Source organism: Arachis duranensis, chromosome 3 (assembly GCF_000817695.3).
Source record: "Arachis duranensis cultivar V14167 chromosome 3, aradu.V14167.gnm2.J7QH, whole genome shotgun sequence".
Taxonomy (NCBI): domain Eukaryota; kingdom Viridiplantae; phylum Streptophyta; class Magnoliopsida; order Fabales; family Fabaceae; genus Arachis; species Arachis duranensis.
This window is the reverse complement of record NC_029774.3, coordinates 131,073,905-131,100,896: the sequence shown is the minus strand read 5'-3', so window position 1 is coordinate 131,100,896 and position 26,992 is coordinate 131,073,905. Positions and strand designations below refer to the sequence as shown.

General features: G+C 26.1%; 2 protein-coding genes and 1 long non-coding RNA gene across 4 annotated transcripts in view; 2 read left to right on the top strand and 1 right to left on the bottom strand.

Annotated features, from left to right (window-relative positions):
- The window catches only part of LOC107481644 (glycerol-3-phosphate acyltransferase 9), a 51,820-nt gene that overhangs the window by 19,120 nt on the left and 5,708 nt on the right, over positions 1-26,992 (bottom strand). The window lies entirely within an intron of this gene.
- LOC107481581 (uncharacterized) lies at positions 774-1,310 on the top strand. The gene is made up of 2 exons (XR_001590613.3): positions 774-997; positions 1,078-1,310. It is a non-coding gene; the product is annotated as an uncharacterized LOC107481581 (long non-coding RNA).
- LOC107481582 (B3 domain-containing protein At4g34400-like) lies at positions 16,919-18,998 on the top strand. 2 transcript variants are annotated; one of them, XR_008007008.1, is made up of 4 exons: positions 16,919-17,558; positions 17,698-17,846; positions 18,627-18,747; positions 18,902-18,998. XR_008007008.1 is itself a non-coding variant. In XM_021139427.2 (3 exons), exons 1-3 carry the CDS (start codon positions 16,925-16,927, stop codon positions 18,645-18,647), a joined length of 804 nt encoding a protein of 267 aa, XP_020995086.1. In that variant the 5' UTR covers positions 16,919-16,924; the 3' UTR covers positions 18,648-18,890. The 2 variants fall into 2 exon arrangements, 1 of the variants encoding a protein (XP_020995086.1); XM_021139427.2 differs by lacking the exon at positions 18,902-18,998 and having other exon boundaries at positions 18,627-18,890.

The window sequence follows — 26,992 nt, the reverse complement described above, 5'->3', positions numbered from 1 at the left end:
TTCGGTTTAGATTATATAAATTAATCGGATCAAATTGGATCTAATAATTATAATGCGGATAATTGGGTTTATTATTGTTGCTATAATAAATTAATTTTGTTCTGATTTATTAAAAAAATAAATTATTAACCAATTTAACAAAGATGTCTAATAATAATATGACATATATAAATATTTTAAAAAAAATATTTTTAATGGCTTTATTAAAGTGGTTTGTAATCTGTATATGAGAGGAACGCATAGATAGAAGAAGAGAGTGGATCCTCTCCAGTGAAAAAAATTGGATGGTGTGCAGTGTTTAATATATAACCATTCATCACACTCTCTCTCTTATTTATTTCTGGTTCCACTTAGAGAATCAAAGATGAAAAATCACATTATATTCTGTTAAGTGTTAAAAAAATTGGAGAGGATCAGAAATTGTTAATTAATTAATTAGATTTATAGTTACCCGTGTCCGTAGCGCGTATTAGTAGTAATATTGAACGTTGAAATCCTTGCTTTTTAGAACTTATTTTATTAAACTTCAATTGCTTAAATTTCTTCTGAACTTTACATGAGGGTTTTTGCCACGGTTTGGGTGTGACGACTCATATAACCGCGGATATATCCTTGTGCCACAAGCTATATTTTTCGCGCAAACTAAATCAGACAATTCAATTTGTAAAAATGAGAAATGTAATATGAACAAAAAAATTGATAGAAATTTCTATGTAGATTAGCATGAATGACTTGGTAATTTCGGTTATTGTGAACAAGGAATTAATGAATGAAGCACCCCCTATAAATAGAGGATTCTCATATTGTTATGCTTCATCGATCATCAACATTCATAACATTCCAAATAATGAGTAGCCAAAACATAAGCATTCAAAAGGTTCTGTGCCCTGTGACAAGGCCACCTCCTACTAATTCAAATCCTCCTCCAAAACCTGTAAAAAAGTTGCCAACTATTCAAGATGCCTTTGCAAGAAGGACCAAATCATAATCCCACTACGTACTAATGCTTTGCTTTATATTCTTATTTATTTCATCAGCATACTAATTTCTTATAGTGTTCGATTTTGTTCGTTACAGATTCAAGTGTGCTTTTGGTGAATGAAGCAGTGCAATTAAGTACGTACCATGAGGAGGATATATATATATGTAGTGGTCTTATTTGTTTATTTTATTTGTTATAGTTTGACTCCACTTAATTACATTTGTTAAAATATGTGCTTCTATCTCCAATAATATGTACTTTAATTTAATGTGTTTCTCATTGTAAACAAGTGAGAGTTATCTTAGTAATAAAAATGTGATGATATGCATTTGTGCGGTGTTAAACGCTAAACCATACTAACTAATAATTGAGGAAATTTTGCCATATGGGAACGTTGAATAAAGGTGGAACTTAACATTAATAGCTTCTCAACATTCTATCTATTACCTTATGAGAAAATGTGGGGACTTAGAGATAGAGAAGAACTCGATGAAGATTGCCTTGTTGTTGTTGTTGTTGTTACGTTTCTAGGATTTAGCTTGGTAGAACATTTTTTTATGACAACAAATACATAAATTATATTGCCCATGTTGAACAATTACGAATTTGTTTTCTCAAATACAATAATTGGGGACTTATTCTCTACTTCTTTGATTTTGAATTTTTGTTCATTTATAAGATTATTAGATTGATTTTATTTGATTTTAATCTTTCTATTGTAAAAAGGTATTTTTCTCATAACAATAAAAAAGAGTTATTTAATTTTTTCACTACAATAATCAAAAGGATATATTTGTATTTTTATAATTATTTATAAATACATTTTAAAGTATATAATGATATGATATTTTTTAAAAATAAATAATGACGAAGATAAATATAATTTAAGTGTCGTTTTTCATTCGCTTACATATTCTATTGTATCAAAATATATATATATATATATATAGAGAGAGAGAGAGAGAGAGAGAGAAAGAGAGAGTATAGTTCCATAATTGAAAATATTAAATAATGTGAATAATAGATATTCAGATGTTTAATTTACTAAATGTGCAGATAGTTATTCTAATATTAAAATTTATGTGAGTAATTTAGAATATAGTATATTTTACTTAAATTAAACAAATTTTATAACCCATTATTTATGTTGTTCAAGAAAATCATATAAATTAATTATCGTACTAAAACCAACTCCTAATTACTTAGATCATCTTGACACATAACACATTACATGGAATTAATATTTCAATACATATTGTCTATAGTAGATATAATTTTTTAATAAATATTTTTTAAAAAGAGTAATAACTAATTCGAAAAACAATTTTTGATACTCAATTCTAGTCAACTTCATTCTTAATTTTCTTTTTTCCAATATTACTTTTAACACAACTATAATTTCACTCATCATTGTTATTGTTGGCTATTCTCTGAGGTTATTACTCTTGTTACTCATATTTTAGATCCTAAATTTTAAATCTTAAATTTTAAATTTTTTAAAATAATAAGAGGAAAAAAATAATTTTGATAATAAAAAGAAAGCTGGCTGATGTCGGCTGATCTAAAAATTGGTTTGCCATGTAGTTTTCTTTAAAAATTAAATAAAATTATAATCTTATTAAATAGTGTATAAATTTGATGGACTTTATAATAAATACATAATTCAGCAAGTAATAATATGAAGTTCAAAATTTCTGATTCGACGACGAGATTGCTGGCTCTAATTTGAAGACAATAACGTGTATGTTGCCTAAGCATCGGAGCAGTTGGGTGATAATATTTTATTTTATCCTTTACAAGTATTAAAACCTATTAATTAATCAAAGAGGAGTTACATGGCTGACAAGTTTATACTCTACTAATATAAGTTATTAAGGCTAATGTAAGAAAATTGAAATAATCTCTCTGTCTCTCTCTCTCTTAAAAAGAGGAAAAAATTATTAACTAAATACAAAAATATGTTAATCACCCATTTTTTTAAAAAATAATTATTCCAACAAAGCGGTTAAAACTTGATTATTCTAATTATAAGCTATTAAATATAATATTAAAATTTAATAGCATAAAATATTTTAAATTGGTGATTAAATTGAATAATAATTAAATTAGTTTCTAACTTTTATCTAATAATCAATTTGATCTATAAATAGAGAAAATAATCAAATTAATCTTATAATTTTATATAATGATCAAACCCTCCTATTTAAAGTTCAATTTTTTTTTGGCCAAATAAGGTTAGTTAATGACATATCTCATATTATCAATTAATTAATGATAAAATATAATTAATTACTCTCATATTTTTTAAAGTAAAAATTTAACACAATTATAAGTGAAAGATGTTATAAAAAATAAAATAAAACACAAAACAATAAACAAAATAGAATAAAAGCTAAATTACGAATTTATAATATACTTATACATACTCTATTTTATATCTATTTTTTTAAGTATAATATCCATACTATTAATTTTAAATTATTTATTTATTTAAATAACACTATTATATTTTTTATTTTTTAAATTCACTAACACATTCACAAAAAATAAGAGAATTTTTAATAATTTAATATATTTTTATTAATATAAAATTTGTAATATTTCATGAATTTAGTAGAAATTTTAACTAGTTAAATTTTTTATTCAAATTTGCTTTAACTACTTTAAGTTTAGTCATCAACTTAAAACTTTCAATTCATTTATGATTTTTCATTCTTCATGAATGTTATGTTGTCTTGCACTAAAAAAATAATATACATTTTTTTAGTTCCTTTTTTTTTTTAACCATTCTTGTAGTTTCTATTATCTAATTTAGGTTGTAATTTAGTTTGCACTTATTATTCTGTATAAAAAAAAATCAGTTCTACCGATACCAAAAAACAAAACAGAAAAATTAGAAGAAAAATAGAAGAAGTCTGGCCAATATAGCCCAATATTCCTCAAGACCAAAACCGAAGGGTCAAGATTTTTTATTGGACTTACAAAATTGCTTCTGTGACATTAACATACAATCAAGAAACATGCAAATTAACCTGTGGAGGCCATGGGAGCTTGTCTCTTGGTGCAAGAATTAAAAGCTTTGAGAGAGAAAATCAGATTGGGGTTTGGGTTTGGGCGGGTTGGGTTATGGGTTCGGATAAGATTTGGGCTTAGCCCTAAATATGTCCAAAAAAAAACTTGTTGCATGCATTATGATTGCCCTAAATATGTCCAAAAAAAAAAACTGTTGCATGCATTATGATTATGATTAAGTATTACAACACAAAAGAAAAGTAATAAGATATGATAGCAAGAGAAGAAGAACATCAATAATGAAGTTATCCATTGAACGAAGGTATAAAGCATCAGCGCCCACTTCTTAACCTGTCAAAAAGTTTTAAATAAACAAAGAAATGAGCTGGAAGATATGGGAGTACAATCATGTCAAATATTTTTTATGTTCTATAAATTCTTAAGAAGCATCAAAAGCAAAGGGGAGAGCCAAAAATTTAAAAATATATAAAAGCCAAAAATTAGAAAATATATAAAAGCAAAGGAACTTAAGAAACGGATTTTTTTTTACTAAAAAAAATATTTTTGCAGAGAATACCACAGTTAAGACAAAAAAAAAAGGTTGAAGAAGAGAAGTGATACTTCAAAAACTGAAGCAAAATAGACGGATGCAATATTATGTATATTTTAAAAGGTAAATTGAACGCAATTTTTTTTTCAATTTTTTTTTCATTTTATCATGTAATATTCATTAAAAGAAAATTCGTCGGTTCCCCTATAAAAAAAAGAGTTTAGCTAATATGTATACTAAAGATACATAATAAGTTTATTATTAGTGAAAAATTTTAAATATTTTCATTTAATGACTATAAAAAAATACATTAAAAATTTAAATGAGAAAAAGACAAATAGGTCATTGACTTTTTAATTTGCAAATATTTAAGTTCTGAAGAATTTGAAAATACATTTAAGTTTTTACTCTTTTTAAAATTTGGATATATCAATCCTTCATGTTTATTTGGGTCTGTTAGACCCAATAGAAAAATCAAAGGCGATTCTCATTATACTGACATAGTTGATATGAATTTTCATGTAAGAGAATTTTTAAGAAGTCAAAAATTTAAATGTATTTTTAAATTTTCAGAGACTTAAATGTTTGTAAATTAAAAGATTAGAGATTGATTTATTATTTTCTTTTAAATTTTTTATATTTTTAATAATTGTTTTTATTTTATAATTTTAACATGTGCCTTTAGAACATATTATAAATAAGCTCTAAAAAGAATTATACTGTTCTTGCTTTTATATGAATAAAAATTACTTTTAATATATTTTTTTGTTAATATTTTGAATAGAATAAATTTAGAACGGTATATATATTTGAATTTTGTTACAAGTATTTTTGAGTGAATAAGGCATTATAATAATAATAAAAAATAAATAAATGTGAGAAGTAAGAAAGAAGGCACACGGTTTAAAGATAAATGAAGTTTTAAAATTCTGTAACTAAAAGAAAGAATGAAAGTTTGCATTTAAAATTTTAAAAGTTCTTAAATGCGAAAAAAGAGAAAATTTTTTTCTTTTATTAATTTTTGTTTTATTTTGAGCTAAATCCATTAGTATTTTAGTATTGGGTCATCAAAACACATTTTATTTTTTGTTGTCGCAAACACATTTTAAGTTGGAATTATTTTTTTTATTTAAAATTGTAGTGGGTTAAAATTAAAAATTGTAGCGACAGTAATAAATTAAAGAAAAAAATATAATTTTATGATTTTTTATTTAAAATTTATTTGGATTAATTTTTTTATTATTTTTGTTTTGGGTTATTTATTTTGAAATTGATATTGAACTATTATAATAATAAAAGCATAAAAGGTAAACAAAAAACTAATAAAATAAGAATTTTTTTACAATTAATTTTAAAAGACTAAAATATCATTTAAAATTAAGATTATTTAATTTGAATTAAAAATACAATTTAATTTTAAAAAAGTAACATATATTTTTAGTTAATTTTTAAAATACACAAATGTCCTTTTCAAATTAAAGTTGTTTGATTATTTTAAATATTAAAAAAATTATATTTAAATTTAGAATAATAAAATTACCACTTTTGAGGATTAATTTTAAAATATATATTTAAAGATTAATTAACAAAATAAAGAAATCTTTTTTTGTGTTTAAAAGGCATTTAAAATATCCTATTTAGGATATATGTTGAAAAGACTAAAATGTTCTTTTAGAATAGGTGTTATTTAATGGAATTAAGATGTTTAAAATTAAATTTGATTTTAAATAACTAAAATATAATTTTAATAAAGATGTTAAAACAAATCGAAACAAATTGTTAAAAAGATAAAATGAATTAAGATTTGATGTTCGTCACACTAAAAAAATTTAGCAAATCACATCATCAAACTTATGAAATGTTATCAAAATTGAACGAGATAAATCAATCATTAAATTAGAATTTTTCTTTTTGATAAAATACTGGTGATATATACACATACAAATAAAATTATGATCTACAAACACACATTTTTCTTGTTTTTCGATTATTCGTTTTATTTATTTTATTTTCTATTTTTTATTAGTTTTTTTAGCACTTCCACATGTATGTGGTCTTGTTTCTTAAATAAATATTTTTTATCACAAAACTATGTTTTTGTTTGTGTTATATTGTATTATAAATATTGTTATTATTTTAAAGTTGTTAGTTGCTGAAAATTAATTTAAAATTAATATTTTTTATTATTTGTAGTAATTTGAGAATACATATTATGATAATCAATTTTATTGACATTGAAAATTTAGAAAATTATGAAAAAATTGTGTTCAAATAAGATTAAATTTGTATTTTTTATAATTTTTATTAGATTACTTTTAATTAATATTTTTTCTTAAACAAAGAGTTAAGTATATTAATATGTTGGCTCACCATAAAATGAGACAAACTAACATTTTAAATTTATTTTATTTTGACGGGTCAAATCAATTTGCTTTGTTGTCTATAGGTAAATATTAACGAGAAGCAACCTGCTTCACCATTCTTAATTTTTAGGTAATTATAAGATGAAAAAAATATTTGATATACAATTAAAATTTTGTGTTATTAAATTAGAATGATTCGATTTACTATTGATACAACATATACATAATAAATCGAATAAAATTATATCAATGTCTTAAAATTGAATTGGGTTATATGTATGTCTCGTTTACAACTCTATGTAAATTTAAATATAATTGACTTGATTTACTATGTATATGTTGTACCAGTAGTAAAGCAAATCAATTTGATTTATATGTAAATATAGTAACTTGAACTAATTAGTTCAATTTATATAGAATTATAAATGAGACATGTATATAACCCAATTCAATTTAGGATATTGTTATAATTTTGATATGAATTTATTTTATATGTGTGAATTACTCTTTAATTCAATTTTAAAATTAGTTTAATTATAAAAAGAACAAAATATTTAGGATTAGAATTTAATTATTTTAAAGACTACATATTTATATTTGAATTTAAAAAAATAAATTATCTCTTGTAAAAATTAACTTTAAAATTCTAAAATATTCATTTAAATATTAATAAAAAAACAAAATGTCTTTTTAGTATTAATGTTGTTTAAATACATTAAAAAATTAGAAATTTAATTTTAATATAAAAAATTAAAATATTTTATTTAAGATTAATCTTGAAAAGTCAAAATACCTTTTAGGATTAATGTCATTTAATGAATTTAGAATACTAAAATTTAAGTTTGATTTTAAAGGATCAAGATACACGTTTAGGTAATTTTAAAATAAAAATAGCAACTATATAATTAAGTTTGTTTTATTGAATTAGAAAGAAAAAATTGAATTTGATTTTAATAAATTGAAATATAATATTAATATTAAATTTAAACAATAAAACTATTTTAGAATTAATTAAGTTTATTTAAATGAATTAGAAAATATAATTTTGAATTGAAATCTCCATTAGAGTTGATTTATAAAATGAAACCGATATTACTTTTAGAAATATGGTATCACGTTGATAAAGAACCAATAAAATTTTGGTACTTATATAATTATATTGATGAAATAAATAAAAATAATATAAAATTTTAATTAAACTAATATTAAATATTAGAAGATCAAAATTCACTTTTAATTTTAAATCACTATTTATGATATATAGTCTCATTGCACAAAAATATTTTTGTAAGACCAAAAATAAAATGAAATTAAAACTAATATTAAAGATGCTCTCATAATTAATTATAAACATTCAATAATATATATAATCAAGTATAGTATAAATAATTAAGTTACAATATTTAAATAATGTTACGCGTCAAAATATTTAAAATATTTTTAATTGTCTAAAATATCATGTAAATAATCAACTTATTAAATTAAATTTAGATTATAGAATTTAATTGGTAAATTTATTTTGGAAATATATTTTAGAAGTTGTCATTAATGTGTTTGCAGTTTACATAAACAAATTTGAAAAGATTGTTGCCATTCTCTTTATAGTGTTGTGTAGTTAAGTATTGCACAACAAGTCAACAATACAGGTGCCATAATAAACTAGTGCATAATGTCCACCACATACTTATTTATTTTATCTTTCTTTTCTTTCTTGGAGTTATCGGGTCAATTATTTTTTATGCAGTGTTACTTACTTGTTTTAAAATATACAAGTCTCATTTTTCAATTTTTTAGTTAATTTCTTAGATTCCTATCATCAATGATATTTATAATTTAGCATATAAATAATAATAATAATAATAATAATAAGTATTATTATTATTATTATTATTATTATTATTATTATTATTATTATTATTATTATTATGTGTGAAAAAATTCAGTTCCATCGTTTAAAAAAAAAAACAGAAGAAAAATAACAAGATATAGGCCAATATTCCTCGAGACAAAAACGAAGGCTCAAGACAAAAATTGCTTTAGTGACATCCAATCAACAAAATGCAAATTAAACCTGCTGCATGTATTATGATCATGATTAAGTAATACACTACAAAAGAAAAATAACAAGATATAACAGCAATAGAAGAAAGTAATCAGGTCACCCATACAAAAAAGATTTAGCTAATATACTACAAAAGAAAAATAACAAGATATAACAGCAATAGAAGAAAGTAATCAGGTCACCCATACAAAAAAGATTTAGCTAATATGTCTTAAAGAGATATGATAAATTTATCAATAATAAAAAATTTTAAATATTTTTATTTAATGACTATAAATTAAATGTATTGAAAATTTAAATGAGAAAATGATAAATAGATCATTGACCTTTTGATTCGCGAACATTTAAGTTTTCGAGAATTTAAAAATACATTTAAGTCTCTATTATTTTCAAAGTTTGGATATATCGATCTCTTATATTCATTTGGATCTGTCATACCCAACGAAAAAATCAAATATAAATTCTATTGTACTGACCTAATTGATACAACGTACATATAAAAAGTTTTTAAAATGAAACAAATTAAACTCAGAAATCAATATGTTTAAATTTTAAAGATGTCAAAAACTTAAATATATTTTTAAATCTTCAAAGACTTAAATATCTGCTAATAAAAAAATTAGAGATCAATTTATAATTTTTTCTTAAATTTTTTATATTTTTCAAAAAGAACTTTTTTGTTTTATAATTTTAATATGTGCCTCTAAAATACATGATAGATGAACTCTAAAAAAAATTAATTTTAAAAAATAAATTTAATTAAAAAAATTTTCAAAGAACATTTTAAAAGACAAATAATCTTTCAAAAGACTAATTTTACAATTTACTCCACGCACAAATTTAAAAAAGATCGTTGCCATTCCCTTGATAGAGTGTTCGGGTTCTTGTAGTTAAGTATTGCAGAATAATACAGGTGCCATAATAAACCAGTGCATGTAGACCACATATTTATTTTTTCTTTCTTTTCTTTCTTGGATTGTACTTGTTCCAATTTCCAAAGCATGCATCTCTCTTTTCAATTTTTCTGTTAGTTCCCAGATTCCCTTATTTGTCATTTAGCATATATATTATTATTATTATTATTATTATTATTATTATTTGTGACGGTACCTTGGAATTTGGGATTACTATAAGAACAACGGATTTTGACGACATGCATTTTGACCCGTTTGTATTTTTTTATTTTTTATTTTTTTGTGAGTTAACATAAATGAATAAAATAATTTAAAAAAGGGGTCAGAAGTAAATAAATAACAAGCTCCAGTTTATAATTAAACTACATTTTTTTCTACTATTTATTAGGGATATCACTGGGTTTAGTTTAGTTTTTCTCATAGATATATTATGTTCGTTCAAAAAAAAAATCTAGTTTCTTAAAATTTTGCCCTTATTTGTTATTCTTGTGTAAATAATATCCTTTCATTGCAATTTGTAAAAAAAAAAAACAAAACAAAAATATAAATACTATTTAAATTATAATAATTCGTAAAATATATTAGAAAGGTAACTTAAATTATAATAATTCGTATAATATATTAGAAAGGTAACCGTTTTAAATGAATGTGTTAAGATAATTTTTTTATTTTATGAATTAATTTTTGTTATTAAGTTAAATACACTCAATTTTAATCTTTTATTTGATTCAAGATAGTTGTACTATCCAACAATTGTCCAAGTATATGATAAAGAACGTGAAATAATCAAATAACAATTAATTGATTTCTCAATTTTAAACTAACTTGTTTTCAGTTTTAATTAAACCATAAATCAAGATAATTTTTATATCTTGATAAAAAGTTGACGTAGAAGGTTATTTGACATTATGCATCCGTTTAAAAAGTTTTAAAAGTTATTTTTTTTTGAGTGACGTAGAACGTTATTTGACATTATGTCATGCCATTGCCCATTAAGCAAGCTAACTTGTAGAAAATATGGGTTTTAATCAATTTGCCAATTTTATCATTAGGTAAAAATTATAAGATCAATTTAATTGTTATCCTTATTAGCAACTAATTTGAAAAAAAAAATATTTTATGCTATTAAATTTTAATTATGTTGCAATAAATCGTAATTAGAATAAATAAATTTTAATCTTTTTATTAAAATGTAAATTCATTATATAATTATTTACATGCATAAAGTTGAGGACTTATTAATTTAGTATTTTTTTTTTCAGTTAATCACTTAATTTTGCAACTTGCATAACTCTATTGTTTTGCTACCCATAATAAGTTGAATATTCATATAGCTCAGGTATGTTATGAATTATAATATTGTTAATGATATGTTTGGTTTGATCATATAAAGTGTAAATTAATTATTTAAATTTTTTATTTGTAAATATATATGAAAGAATTTGTCTAAATGAAAGAGATATATAATGACGTGAGTTTTGTAATTCTTAACTAAAATTACGAATCAACAATATACGATAATAATCAATTTATACTTTAACAAAGCAGTTAAAATTTGATTATTCTAATTGTAAGTTATTAAACATAATATTAAAATTTAATAGCATAAAATATTTTAAATTGGTAACTAAATTGAATAATAATTAAACTAGTTTCCAACTTTTATCTAATAATCAATTTGGTTTATAGATAGAGAAAATAATCAAATTGATCTTATAATTTTTATCTGATGATCAAACCCTCCTAATTAAGTTCCATTTTTTTCCAAATAAGGTTAGTTAATGACATATTTCATATTATCAATTAACTAATGATAAAATATAATTAATTTCTCTAATTTTTTTTAAGTAAAAATTCAACACAATTATAAATGGAACATGTTATAAAAAATAAAAATAGAAAACACAAAACACAAAACAATAAACAAAATAGAATAAAAGCTAATCCACAAATTTATAATGTACTTACACATATTCTATCCTATATCATTTTTTTAAGTATAATATCCAATTTTATTATTACTCTCAGATTACTCACTCACTTAAATAATATTATTATATTATTTTTTAAATCACCAATATATTCACAAAGAATAAGAGAATTTTTAATAATTCAATATATTTTTATTCATATTGTATTTGTAATATTTTATAAATTTAATAAAAATTTTGATTAGTCAAATTTTTTATTCAAATTTACTATAAATTTTTTAAATTTAACTATTAACTTGAAACTTTCAATTCATATTTCATCCTTCTTCATAAATATTATATTGTCTTGCATTAAAAAAATAACTTACATTCTTACTATTTTTATTATCTAATTTAGGGTGCAACTTAATTTCCAATTCTAATTTTATATTTAGGATTAATCTCTATATATAAATGTTTTGTGCTTACAAGCTTTATAAGTCTAAAAAAAACAAAACCCACTACGCGCTGCTTATGTTACATACCTCTTTAATAGACTTTTAAATCAATTCAAATCAATTAACGCGCAAATATATAACTTTCATTTTTCAAAAGATTTGTTTCTTTTTTTCGAATTTCTTGCCAAATTTGTTAGATCTCCTTCTTGTTTCGTTTTTTTTTCGATTTTCATGATTTATGAAATCAAGTTTTGAAATTGTTTTGAAGATAATGAAATTTCAAAAATACACCCAAATGATTACAGAAATACACCCAAACGATTACAAAAATATCCCAAACAATTACAGAAATACACCCAAACTGTTACTGAAATGATTACAGAAATACATCCAAACGGTTATAGAAATACACCCAAAAGATTTAAGAAATACACTCAAAACATTGGAGAGATAGTATATTTCTTCTTGAAATCTTTTAATCTTTTAATGAATTATTTTATATCCGTTCTCAAATAACTGCCCCGTACTCAATAAATTGTAATCAAGTTCAGGAGTATAGAAAACATCAAAAATATAATTCAGAGAATAATCATTCAATCTAATTGGTATTTGTTCTTTTCCTTCAATAAGGATCTTTGTACTATTACCAAACTTCAATAGAAAATTTTCTACCAGATATATGATTACTACAATCATTATCCAAGTATCATATATTTTTATCTTCAGCATATGAGTCACATGTAAAAAATAAAGTTTGAATATGCGGATTATCATCAATATTTTGATGTTAATTTTTTGCAACGTGTGCTTGATTATTATTCATTATTTTGATTTTGCAGTCTACCATTTTATGTCCATATTTTCACAATGAAAGCAGTTGAAATTAGTTCGTTCTTGATAAAAATTGCCTCGACTTCTTATTTGGTTGACAAACCTGAAATTTATTCCATCTCTTTCTTGATTAGATGATGTAAAATTACTATAACTTCCATTCCTGTGATTATCATGACCTCTATGTCTGGAACTTTCTCTACATCTACTTTAAAAATTGAAAGTACGGTCTCGTCCTTCTTGGGTACAGTTTGATTCTGCACCATTGTTTAAATTCACTCGTCTTTTCAGGACTTCTTCAATTGATTTTTCTAACTTCTCTAATATTATGCTAATATGACTTTCCATAGTTTCTTACAACTCTGTAATCATCATAGTATCCATATCGTGGGACTCTAATATTGTAGTCGCCATATGACCATACTTCAGCATAGTGTAAAAAATTTTTTTCACCACTTTGCTACTGGGAATATTGCTTAACAGTTTTTGAGTTAGACATCTAGTACCTTTTATATTCTCTTTTTAAAGATGGTAACTTTGCTTTTTGAACTTTATCTATGCATTTGTATGACAGTTTTAACCTGTTTTATACTTCTTTTGCACTTTTGGCATTTGCTATTTTGCCAATACTGTATAATATACACTTTGGTAAATTTGAGACAATGCCAATTGATTTTTTTTTCTATTGGGTAGCATCAACTCCTTCTCGCAAGCCCAATTCAATGAAGTTTTACAGGATATAAGCATTCAAATGAGTAGACATCAAAGTCTCTTAGTAATCACGTTTTTCATCTAATTTGGGACTAAACCACACAACATTAAAAGTGTTTGCTATACTGATTCCATGAACAAATAATTATGTGAGAACTCTCTTACACTTCACAAACTCTCAAATACTTGGCTCTGGATTAACCGATACTAAATATAAGTATAATACCCACACTTTATTAGTCTTAGGACCACTCACTCACTTAAATAATACTATCATTTTTCATCTCTCAAATTCACCAGCACACTGACATAGGAGAAGAGAATTTCTAACAACTCAATGTATTTTCATTCATATAGAGATATGATTAAAGTAAATGTGTTCAAGCCTTTATACGGGCAAAGTTTTATAATAAAATAATAATTTTTATAAGGAAAAGTATATAGAACTAACTAATAATCAGCCAAGAATGGAACAACATAATTAATTATAATTAGTTTTATTAATTTATAATTTAATTTGTTTTTTAAATTATTGTTGACCACATTCAAAACATGAGGGAAGATACGCTAGTGATAGGAGAAAATCACGGAACAGATCCTTTGATCATTAATTAGTTAGTTCCATAATTAATTATGTTTTATTAATGCGTAACACATGAAACATATAAATCATATCAAAAACCATCCAATTTACAAGAAAAAGAAACATCTGTGTGCCTATCAATAGCAACATCCGGTTAAAGTTATCGGTGCCTCTAGTTTACTAATTGGCTGATTCTTGGCTTATATAGAGTTGGTTCCTAACATTGTTGTTTTTATAATAACTAAGTACAGTTGTAATATTTCATGAAGTTAGTAAAAACTTTTACTAATCAAGTTATTTATTCAAATTTGCTTCAAATCCTTTAGATTTAGTCATCAACGTGAAGCTTTCAATCATGATTCCTCTCTCTTCATAAATATTGTGTTGTCTTGCACTAGAAAAATAACTTGGATTCTTGTCCGTTTCTACCACCTTCTAATTTAAGATACAACTTGGTTTCAATTTCAATTCAATTTGATTTTGAATTTTTTCAATATTCTAGGATGTTATATTTATATTTTTCTTAAAATATTCTTGATTTAATTATCTAACATCTTTGTCTGTCTTTATTTTTCGATATCTTCATAAGTAATAATCTATTATCAAACACACTAAGATTTGGTTTAGTAAAATTTTTCAAAAAGGTATAAAAGTATAAGCACTTTATTTTATATTTAGTAAATAAAAAAAATTATGTGAGTGTATTTGTAATTTTTAAAAGTTTAAAGTACTTTTAAAAGCATTTAAAAAAATTTAAAATTTACTTATATTTATCAAAATTAAAAAAATTAGTATAATTTCATATATTAATTAATATTTAAATTTAATTCATACATTAATATTTATTATAATATTTTTAAATTTTAAAAATTATTTTACCAGACCCACTTGTTATTACTTATGTTTATTAAAAATTATTTTTAATTTATTAAATATAAATACTACCATTTTTAAAAAATTATATTTAAAACTAATTTTTATAAATTACTTTTAAAAGATAAAAATTTTATCAAATCAAGTCTAACTTAACTCAATTGATTATTAGTATTCACCTTTTATTCTATGTACTAACATTTATCGTGCTATTTCATTATGCACCTTCTCCTTTTGTTTAGTTTGTCTAACCACATTTCATATTATCATTTCAAAAATATTTGATAGCAAAGAGAAAAATTAGACAAAAATAGTTATAAAATAAATTTTAACTATTTTTTTTTTATTTTTCTAATAACACCATCATCAATTAACGTTATATAACTCTGCAATCAATTATGAAGGAATCAGTCCTAACTTTTTCTTTAATTTATTAAATTATATCAAATATATATTAAAATTATTTATACATATATAATACATATGAAAATATAAATTTTATATTAAAAATAAAGTAAAATATATATAACTTATTTTAGTACTCACTTGTTATTTTTTTAATTTAATTGTTATTCCAAAATAAGGTTATTTAAGGAATACTGGGTGAGAAAGATTCTGAGTCTCAACAATAGTTAAATCCATCCATCATCCATTTGCTATGGCTTCTTCTAGCTGTCAACAAAACAAGTACTTTCCTTCTATTTCTACTTCTACTGTGATTTATTTTTTTAAGATTATTCTCAAACAAGATCTTTAAGATGAAGTCTTTGTAAGCATTTTCTCGTCTTTTCCATCTCTTCTTTTATTTTTTTCTTAATCTGTTTATCTTTTGAGATATTGTTTAGTTAACAAAAAATTTCTCTCTTTATTCCTCCATATATATAATTTTTTTCGTTTATAAACATTTTTTTCATAGAACAACACACATGCATGGCTTCTTAGCTGCACATATAATAATAGTAAACTCCTTCTTCTTGTTATCTAGATCATTTTCTATTTACAATAATGTAGGCTTAATTATAATTAATTTTGTAGCAGAAATACATAAAAAATAAAAAATACATAAGATAAATGAAAACCTAAAAACATATTTGTTAGTCGTTATATTTTATGTACTCCATATATATTTTTACTACAAAATTAATTACGATTAAATCTACATTATTATTAATGAAAAATGATCTAAGTAACACTTTTACTAATCAAGATTAGGAAATATCATAAGACATATTGGGGTGATTTAAAAAATTATTATATTCATCATCATTTTTCGTTATGCATGAGTTCTGATTTGTTATTACTGATTTGATCCCTATCAATTTTTATGTTGGACAATTCCGTCCTTTAACATTTTTTTTATTTCACTCCTAGTCTCTAACTATGCAAATAATGCTGTAAAATAGCCCCTCAAAATTTGAAATTAGTCTCTCCTTTAAAATAGGTAAAAAATTAATCTTTACCTACATACAAAATTTAGGACTAATATGTTTGGACTATTTTACTGCACTATTTATAATTATCAGTGAAGGATGAATTGGGAGTTTAATGTTATTATTATAAGAAGATGATAACCGAAAATCGTTAAATAGTTTGATATATTTGACTAAACTATTTAACATAATACATGTCAACATCTTGGTGAAGACATACCAATGTTTGTCACCTTATTGTTATTATGGTTGCTAACACCAGGTTCATAACATTGCAGAAATTACCAATAACGTTCACTGAAAAATATGGTTCTGGCCTATCAAACTCATTGTATCTTAACCCTCCAGATGATATTGAATGGAGAGTAGATTGGACTAATCATGATGGTGAAATTTTGTTTAAAAAGGGTTGGAAAGAGTTTGTTGCATATTACTCTCTTGATCATGGCTATTTGTTATGGTTTAAGTATAATATTAGAACTTCTCACATTAAAGTACACATATTTGACATGAGTTGCCTCCAAATAGAGTATCCTGCCAATGATCAAATCAAAGAGCAGCTGCCACGCAGGGGTCAGCAGCAGCCGGTGAAAAGGCCAGAAGAACCAAAAACTAGAGATGTGGATAGCAGTTCTAACACCCAAAACATGAGACTTAACCAGGGACGACAGAAGAAAAGATTGTATGAACAATTGCCAAGAGATGTCCAGGGCCAACTGAGAAAAAAACTGAGAGCACTAGTGTCATCTGCTTCTAAAGGTAGACAGTTGAAAAATGACACACAAATCAGGGATTTGGAAAGAAGCCTCAGTTTGCACAATATTAAATCCAAAGAAAAAAACCATGAGATGCCAGTCTCTGTCAATCAAGATTCTAATGGTATGTGTCTCACAATTAGATCATCCTTTTCTTTTGTGGATTCAACCGTTGTTTTTAAGTTACAACTTGCAACTGCTTTTTGTACATTATAGTGTACATTATAGTGATAGTTTCTGATTCTTTGTTTCATATGTACAAGGCAAAAGGAATAGAGGAAAAGATTCTTTATCTTCTGTTAGGCCCTGTCCTACAAGACCTGAATCTCTGAAAGAAGCTAAGAAGTTTAAGTGGGAAAAGCCCTCTTTCATCATCAAGATAACGCAACGGTCACAATCGAGAGCACCATGTGTAAGTATAGGTTAATACATATATCCATGTTGAAAATTATGTATCATGTGAACTTCCATGTGCTATCATTCTTCCAAACTTTGTTACTTATTTCTAACCATGATGACATAAATATGATGTGCTGCAGTACTTTCCAACTAAATTCTTCAGAAAGTATTTTGAAAATAACCCCCAAAATGCAAATATAAGATTTGGAAAGAAGTTGTTCCCTGCTAAGTTGATTTGTAGGCCATCATCATGTGATGCCTTTATCTCTGCTGGTTGGAACCTTTTTGCTCGAGCCAGTAAATTACAAGCCGGAGATGTTTGTTTGTTTAAGCTCATCAATAGAAAATATCCGGTGCTTGATGTTTAGGAATTCTTAAGCCGTGTTATTCTGTAAAAAATTAAGATATGAGTACAATATTGAAAACATAATTAACTTTAAAAATGGAATAAAATTTAGCATTATCCTCGTAAAAAAAATTATATTAAAAATTAATTGACCCCGTGTTTGACTTGGAATCCATTTTAAAATCTTTAATTCTTCCCTTCCTTGAAACATTTATAGTAGCAGAATTCCAATCTCAAGAAAATTATTGTTAGTTTTGGCTAAAAATGTAGTTAGCTTATGAATGCAGTGACTATGTATTTGGTCCTTAATGTAACCACAATTTGTTGTACAAACTAATCTTATGCTAAAATTTGTGTTGGTCTCCAACCCTATAGATATAACTTGTATCCAAAATTCTCCACAAGTAAAATTCATGCTAATTTTTTACAATTCTGTTATGGTATCAGAATCACTTTTCAAACCAGTGACTCATGGAATTCAGCTCTTCAAAGAAGTTAAGGAGCTCAACTCACAGAATCCTCTTTTATGGTCAAGATAAGAGACAGTGATCCAAAGAGATCAAGTCCTGTAAGTTTATTTCGATATATTTTATCGATGACAAAACATAATATGCCATGCAAACTTCTGAGTGCTAGTTTATACTTAGTTTTACAAATTGTAAGTTTATAACTATTTTTGACCATACTGATTCAAAAATGGGATGTGATGCGGTGTTTATCAGCTATCTTCTACAGAAAGTATTTTAAAAAGAATCAGCAGGATGTAAAGTTACAATTCGGAAAGAAGTCGTGGCCTGCTACGATAATCTACAATCCGTCATCGAAAAACACTTTTATTTTGGCTGGTTGGAACTCTTTTGCTAGAGCCAGTAAATTAGAAGCTGGAGATGTTTGTGTTTTTGAGCTCGTCAATAAAAAAGATCTGTTTGATGTTCATATTTGTAGAGCCCAATGCTAGACTAATGTATTATAACTCCAAGAACTAAGAGCTCATAATTCTTAAATAAAGTTAATTTCGTGAAGAATGTATCACCTTTTTTTTTCTTTTTTGTTGAATCAAACTTCTACCGTATCCAATCCTTTTTGGTTTGGACCAGTTATATATATGTATGAACTGAGTGTTTTGATTTTATTTCTTGTTTTGTCTCTTCATGGTTGCATTGATATCTTCTCAAAGTGAAAGACAAGGTTCGTTGTGTTTGGTATAAGGATAAAAAAATGAGGCAGAATTTTTCATGGATTTGATTCAAAATTGTAATTTACCTATGAATCTAATCCATGAACGCAGTAAAATAGTATATCATAAAAAAGATTGAAGATTAATAAAATATAAAATAATTATAATTTCAATATTTGTAAGATTTTTTTTAGAATACTAATATATACTAAATTTGTGCTTTCTATTTGGAGAGAATTTTTTTTATTTATCAAATAAAATTTATAACAATTGAAGAGGTTAAGAATTCTTTTAAAATAATTTTTGAGTCTTTTCCAAATTTAAGAACCTTATTGATACATTAAAGATAAAACCATTTTTAACTACCACTATCATTTTAATCCCCTGTAATTAAGAGTTTAAACATAGTTTTTGGTTTATCACTTCTGTGGCTGTCATCTTCTTTCGCTTTTTGGTTTATCACTTCTGTGAACAAGAAGAATATCCATGGCTTCCTCTAGTTTCCAAAGAAACAAGCATTCTCCTTCTTCTGTGATCTGTTTCTTCAAGATTGTTCTCAGACAAAGCCTTGAAGATGGAAACTCGTAAGCATTTTCTTCACTACATATCCTCTTTACTTATAATATTATTTAATGCATGCATTTCTCTTTGTGATTTTTCCCTTGTAAGGGTTTCTTCATTTATGCTTATTACTAAGACTAGTTTCATACTTTCATTTGAATTGCAGAAGTTTCCAAAAGAGTTCAGTATGAAATACGGTGACGGTGTTCCAAATCCAGTGTATCTGAAAATAATTTGAATAATTTGGTCTAAGTGTGATGGTGCGATTCAATTTGAAAATGGTTGGAAATAATTTGCTTCATATTACTCTTTGGATCATGGCCATATGATGTGGTTTGAGTACAATAAAACTTCTAAAATTGAAGTACACATTTTTGACATGACTTGCCTTGAAATAGACTATCCTTCCTTGGATCACATCAGCGATGATGATTCGATTGAGATCTTGAATGAACTGCCGCCACTAGGCTGGCCGAGGAAAACAGAGAAAGCAGCATAAAGACACCATCTCCTTGTACAAGTAAAATGTTTGATAAAATTGTGAAAGAATAGAAAAACAAAGAAAAAAACTTTTATTAGTTGTTGATTGATTAAATTGAATATTGTATTTTTTTTGTGACTAAATAGAAAAGAAAGAAAAAAGAGACAAAACCAAATTAATTGGCTAGGGTCATATCTAAATCTATTAGATGTTGAAGCTCACTCCATGGTTGGCTCCAATTCGAATGAATGTCCGCGACAGAAGCAGCTGCTTTAGCCATACAATCTGCAACACTATTTGCAGTCCTCTGAATTAAAAGAATAGAGACTCTCCAATTCCAATTCATAACCTCCTGAATATACTTTGCCAAATCCCATTCCGGAATATCCTTACTAAGCATTCTTTGGTTTACCAAGAAAAGAGCTTCTAAACAGTCTGTTTCACAAATAACCTCACGAAATCCACTCTCCCAAGCAAGAAGTAAACCTCTCCAAATTGCATACAATTCAGCAAAAAAAATACTGCACACTTCGACTTTTTCAGTGCGAATAATACAACCAAAACCAGCATAGCCAGAAGGAGCAAACCAACTAACATCACAATTCAATTTAACAGAATGAACTGGAGGTGGAACCCAATGCAAACAAAGTGAAGGAGGAGACAGAGATTGATGCATAGCAAAAATAGTGTGAAACTCCCTTACTGAACTACGAATCAAACTCACCACTTTACTAGCACTCCATGAATCATCTATATTAAATAAGTCATGATTTCTGCTTCTCCAAATCCACCAGATGGTCGAAAAGAAAAGAAAAACATCTCTACTCCTTGCACCTCTGTAGAGCCAATCATGTAAATTCGAGTTATCTGAATACAAGCCTAAAAGGGTCCAGACCTCCTTGGCACTAGGGCACTCCCGAAGACAATGAAGAGTGGATTCAGAACCATTCTGACACCGATGACAGGTGCTAGATAAAGTTAAACCACGACCCAAATGAAACTCTGCTGTAGGAATAGCATTATGGAGACTGAGCCAAATCAAGAACTTATACTTCTCAGGAATATGCAGACGCCATACCCACAACCAATTATCATGCTCATTCCAGTCAAACTTTCTTTTGGCTAGCCAACTGTACCCACTCCTAGCTGAGTAGAGTCTAGAAGATGCCACACCCCACGACCAACCCGAACTCTCTCCAGCATTCAAATCCGGATTATAAGCATTCAAACGCTGTTTGACATCTTCTGGAATGATAGAGAAAATATCATGGAGATTCCATTGACCATCTTTCCAAACATCTCTAATAGTTAAATCAGAGTCAGATATATGTACAAAAGGGACATCTTGAGCAATTGGGCCCTCAATACTCCAATTGTCAAACCAAAAAGATTGATCAAGTGACCCAACACACCAAGAGAAGGCATCCTTAATTGAATATTGTATTGAAGTGTGTTATAAATTATAAAGTAAAACTAAATATATATAGAGCTATGAAAGATAAAAACAAATAAAGATAAGATAAGAACAACTAAAGATAAGATAATAAAGACTAAAATTGTAATTAAATTTATATATTCTGTTGAGTTAAATTTGTAGGTCACGAAACTTCTTTATTGTTGTCATGGGTTAAAGTGGAAGAATAGTTTAATAATGTTCACAAGTTCTGCCAAAACTGAAGTAGTGAAACGTGCCCTGGAATACACTATCCTTCCAAGGAACACATTGATGATGACAACATGGTTAAAGTTGAGAATGAACCGCCACGAAGAGGTCGAGGCCAACTGAGGAAAAAATTGAAAGCAGCAGCAGAAGTATCATCTCCTTCTATAAATATTTGGTGAATTTGTAACTATGACTTATGGCGTATTGCATTTCATGTAACTATGCAATAAATATCTTATTGTTCTTAGGCTGCGTTTAAATTTCGTTCAAATGAATAAAAATTACTGTGTTGTTTGAAGCTTGAACTTAGCTACAAGTAACTTTTATGCAAATTTTTATGGTGCACATGTAAAGTTGTTCAAGAAGCAAGGAAGTTCAAGTCAAATAATCCCTCTTTCTTAACCAAGATAAGGCAAACTCAACTATCTGGATCTTCACCAGTAAGTTGACACATTTATCTCTGTCAGAAACATTTCATGTCATGCAAAAATTCTGTTACTTTGTTCTGAACAATGGTGATGAAATATATATACACATAATGTGTGATGCAGAGCATTCCAGCAGTCTTCTTCAGAAAACACTTTTAAGAAAACAAAGTATGTAAATCTACGCAACAGAGAGAAGCAGTGGCCTGTAACATTGATCTATTATCCGACTAGGAAAATTGCCATTTTGTCCGCCGGTTCGGTCTCGTTCGCTCGAGAAAATAACTTGAAAGCCGGAGACATTTGTATCTTTGAGCTTGTTTACAGAGAAGGTGCAGAACTTGATGCTCATATTTTTCTAAGGGATGCTTAATTAGGCATTCTTTAGAGTATCAGGAGTTCTTGTATCAAGAAATTTGGTTAAAAAATGTGTCACTCCACTTTGTTAAAATCAAACTTGAATGTTAGTCATGAATGCTTATTTATGTTAGTCATTAAGAGTTGTGACAATGGATTCATGTTTTTGTTCACATTTCACACTTAATTGTTGCAGTGTTGTTCTCACTACAAATCAGAAATTAGAAAAGTACCTGTGGATCGTATTTCATACACAAGATTGTGTATTGTAATGGGACATATTCTCAACAAATTTGACAGAACTTATGGACATATTCATACCTATATCTTACATAAAGTAAGCAAAATTAACTTTTATTTTAGGTTTGTTTAAATATGACATAATAAACTTGTACCAATTTATCAATTATTCCAATACAATGAATTAAAAAAAGTTATACACCCATTAAAAGTTATTTACATTGGAATTTTGTATGGAATTACTGCAACTCTGCAAATAATTAGTAACTTTCTAAAAAGTGACAAGTATAATAAATGAGAGAGAATGAGTGAAATAGGATCCAAACCATAAATTGCTTTGAAAATAAGTAGTTGGGCAACTTTTGATTAGGTACTTTGTCCAAATAACATCTTATACTACCAACAATATATAATTCTACATGCATGGATCACTGATATATTTCTAGTTATGGTAGTAAGGAGATAACACTGCAATGCAACCATTTAGTATGATGAAAACTATGACTCTGTTACAACTCTTGATCCCTGAACATACTCCATTGATCTGCAACACAAGTAAGCAAAGCCATTCGCTAATCATGGCTTCGACGAATATGAACCTGAAGATCTGGACGTTGTCTGTTAATGAGCTCAAAGATACAAACATCTCCGGCTTTTAAGTTATTTTCTTCAAGGAACAAGCGCCAACTAGAGATAAGAGCAGTCTTCCTATATGGATAATAGATCAATGTTGCATGCCACTGCTTCTTTCCAACTCGTAGAATTGCATACTGCTTCGTGTTCTCGAAGTACATTCTGAAGAAACAAACTGGAAGATTCTGCAATCATATCAGAATATTTCATCATGGTTCACAACAGTCTCAATTTTGCATGACATACAAAGTTTGCACAGATGCATCAACTTACTGCTGGTGATCCTGTTTGGTGCATTTGCTTAATCTTTATGGCAAAAGAAGGATTTTTCGACTTGAACTTCTTTGCTTCTCTAATAACTTCAAATGTGTACCATAACCATAAACAAGGTATTTATGCATTTTAGCAACAAAGAAAATAAAAAAAAGTAGAATCCAAAAAATGAAAGAATGATGAGATTATGAAACAACCATCCATATCTGGTATGGCACGTTGAACTATTGGCAGCTTAAGATCTGCTGTCTCTTCAGATTGACCATCTTTTTCATTCTCGACATGCAGCTTCAAGTTTTGTGTATTGGGATTTTTATCTATATCTTTAGTTTTGATGGCACTTTTCATTATTTTGCTTGTAGAAGCACATGATTGCTTTGGTTCTGCTATCACTTTTTTCTTCGGCCGGCCCCGGCCCCTTCGTGGCGGCGGTTCATCCAAAATCTCAACCGAGTTGTCATCCCCGATTCGGCCATTGGAAGGATAATCAATTTCGAGGGCACTCATGTCGAATATGTTTACTTTGATGTTAGAAGTTCCATTGTACTCAAACCACAACACATGACCATTCTCCAAAGTGTAAAATGTAGCAAACTCTTTCCAACCCTTTTCAAACAAAATCTCACCATCACGATTAGTCCAATCTATTCTCCATTCAGTGCCATCTGGAGGCTGGAGTTGCACTGGATTTGGCATATCACCACCATATTTTCTACAGAACTTGTTTGGTATTTTCTGCAATGCCAATGAAACTGTTGTTGGTAACCATACTTAGCAAAACTCACAATCATAACACAAAATTGGCCAGATAAACAAAACTTGATTCGACTCACTCTATTTGTATTACTCAACCTCTTAACAACCTTCTAAGAATTATCCTTCCCTAACACTAACAGTAGCTTTGTTGATTCAGTTACTACTCTAACTAACTAACTAAATAACAATAAAAAATTCAAAACTAAAAAACATAAATATTGAGGAGCATATTATGCTGGTAAGAAAAGAAACCATACATGTGTGTGATTGTTACCTCACATAGAAAATTTGACAAAAATAGTGAAACACGAGAAGTATACATGAAAAAATTTTGTATGTGTAAAATAAAAACAGTGAAAGATAAAAAGAGGATAGGAAGGGAAGAAAATTCTCACAAGATATCCATCATCAAGGCTTTCTCTGAGAATAATCTTAAAGAAACGGATAGCAGTAGAAAGAGAATTCTTGTTTCTTTGAAAGTTAAAGGAATCCATAGTTATGGATATTCTTCTTATTCACAAAGAATCAATGGATATCTTAAATAAGAAGACAACATATAAAAAAAAATAAAGTTCTTTTCCTAAATTTCAGGTTTAATTTTTGGATTTTAAATTTAATTTAAATAAAAAATTAAAAAGAACAAAATTAAATTTTCTATTATGTGCTTGAATTTCATACGGAATTTCATTTTTTTATTTTTATATTTTAAGTAATTTAAACAAAAAAGGATAAAAATCAAAATAAGATTTTTTGAATGCGTCTAAATTTCATACATAATTCTAAGTTTTATAACTATAATAAAATATTTTTTAAATATCACTTTTGATCTATATCATTACTAAACTAATTTAAAATTAAACTTGCATGAGAAATCATTTTTAAAGTAATACTGATATGTAGTATAAGTAACAAAAAACAGTATCATTTTCATAATTCATTAAACCTATTAATAAAGCTAGATAATGCTTATTTTTTTGAAAGCTAAAAAAAGTTATAGCCAATAATGATTTTTTTGTTCACAACCTAGATTTCAGGCATAATTTTTGAATCGCACGTTTAATTTAGACAAAAAATTGAAAAAGAATATAATAAGGTTTCTGTTGTTGTGTGCTTAAATTTCTTACTGAGTTCCATTTTTTTAAGTAATTTGAATAAAAAATGATAAAAATTAAAATAAAATTTGTTGAATGTGCCTAAATTTTAGATATAATTCTTGAATTCTATAACTCTAATAAAATATTTTTTATGTATCATTTTTTACCTCTACAGTAATTAAGCTCAATTAAAATTAAAACTTGCATTAAATATTAACTTTTTAAGTGATACTGGTTTGGTATCTGTAAGAGAGACCGTATCATTTTCATAATTCATTAAACCTATTAAATAAACCTAGATGATGATTATTTTTTTCGAAACTAGAAAAAGTCATAGCCATGAATGTTCTTTTTGTTCACAAAAAATCAGTGGATATCTTAAAGGGAACTACACACATAAAGACGCTTAAAATGCTTTTTTTTAAAGATGTTTTTATAATAATTATAATTCAACCTATATAATTGATCAAACTGTGTTATTTTTGTCAAAATTAGATGAAATAAATCGGTTTGACCGAAAAATCGATAAACTAAATATTGAACCAATTTAAGTTAATATTTTTATAAAAATGACTATAATACTCCTATTATAGAAAATGATTTAAAATATTTCTATTATATATTTTAAAAACTCTAAATCCTAATCTTTCTCTTCTCTATGTGCCATCATTGAATTAGAATTTAGAATTTTTAAAATTAATATATATAATAAGAATATTTTAGTCTTTTTTATAATAAAAATATTATAGTCATTTTATATAAAAAAATATTAATTTAAATCGATTCAAGATTTAATTTATCGATTTTTTGGTCAAATTAGTTTGTTTGATCTAATTTTGACAAAAATAATACAATTTGATCGATTATATAGATTAAATTTTAATTATTAAAAAATATATTTAAAAAAAGACGTTTTAAGAGTTTTTATGTGAGTGACTCCCTATACATATATATATATATAAGCTAGGTCTCTGGTGGCTATGTCTATGGTAACTAGTGGTGGCTAGAGTTACACTTTTAAATTTAAAAGTGTAACTCTTCACAAAGAAAAGCGTTACCTAATGGAAAAAAGTAAATTAGAAGATTTAAGAGAAGAAATAATTAAGTTATCAAAATTAATAGATCAAAAATTAATGATTTTAACTAATGTTAA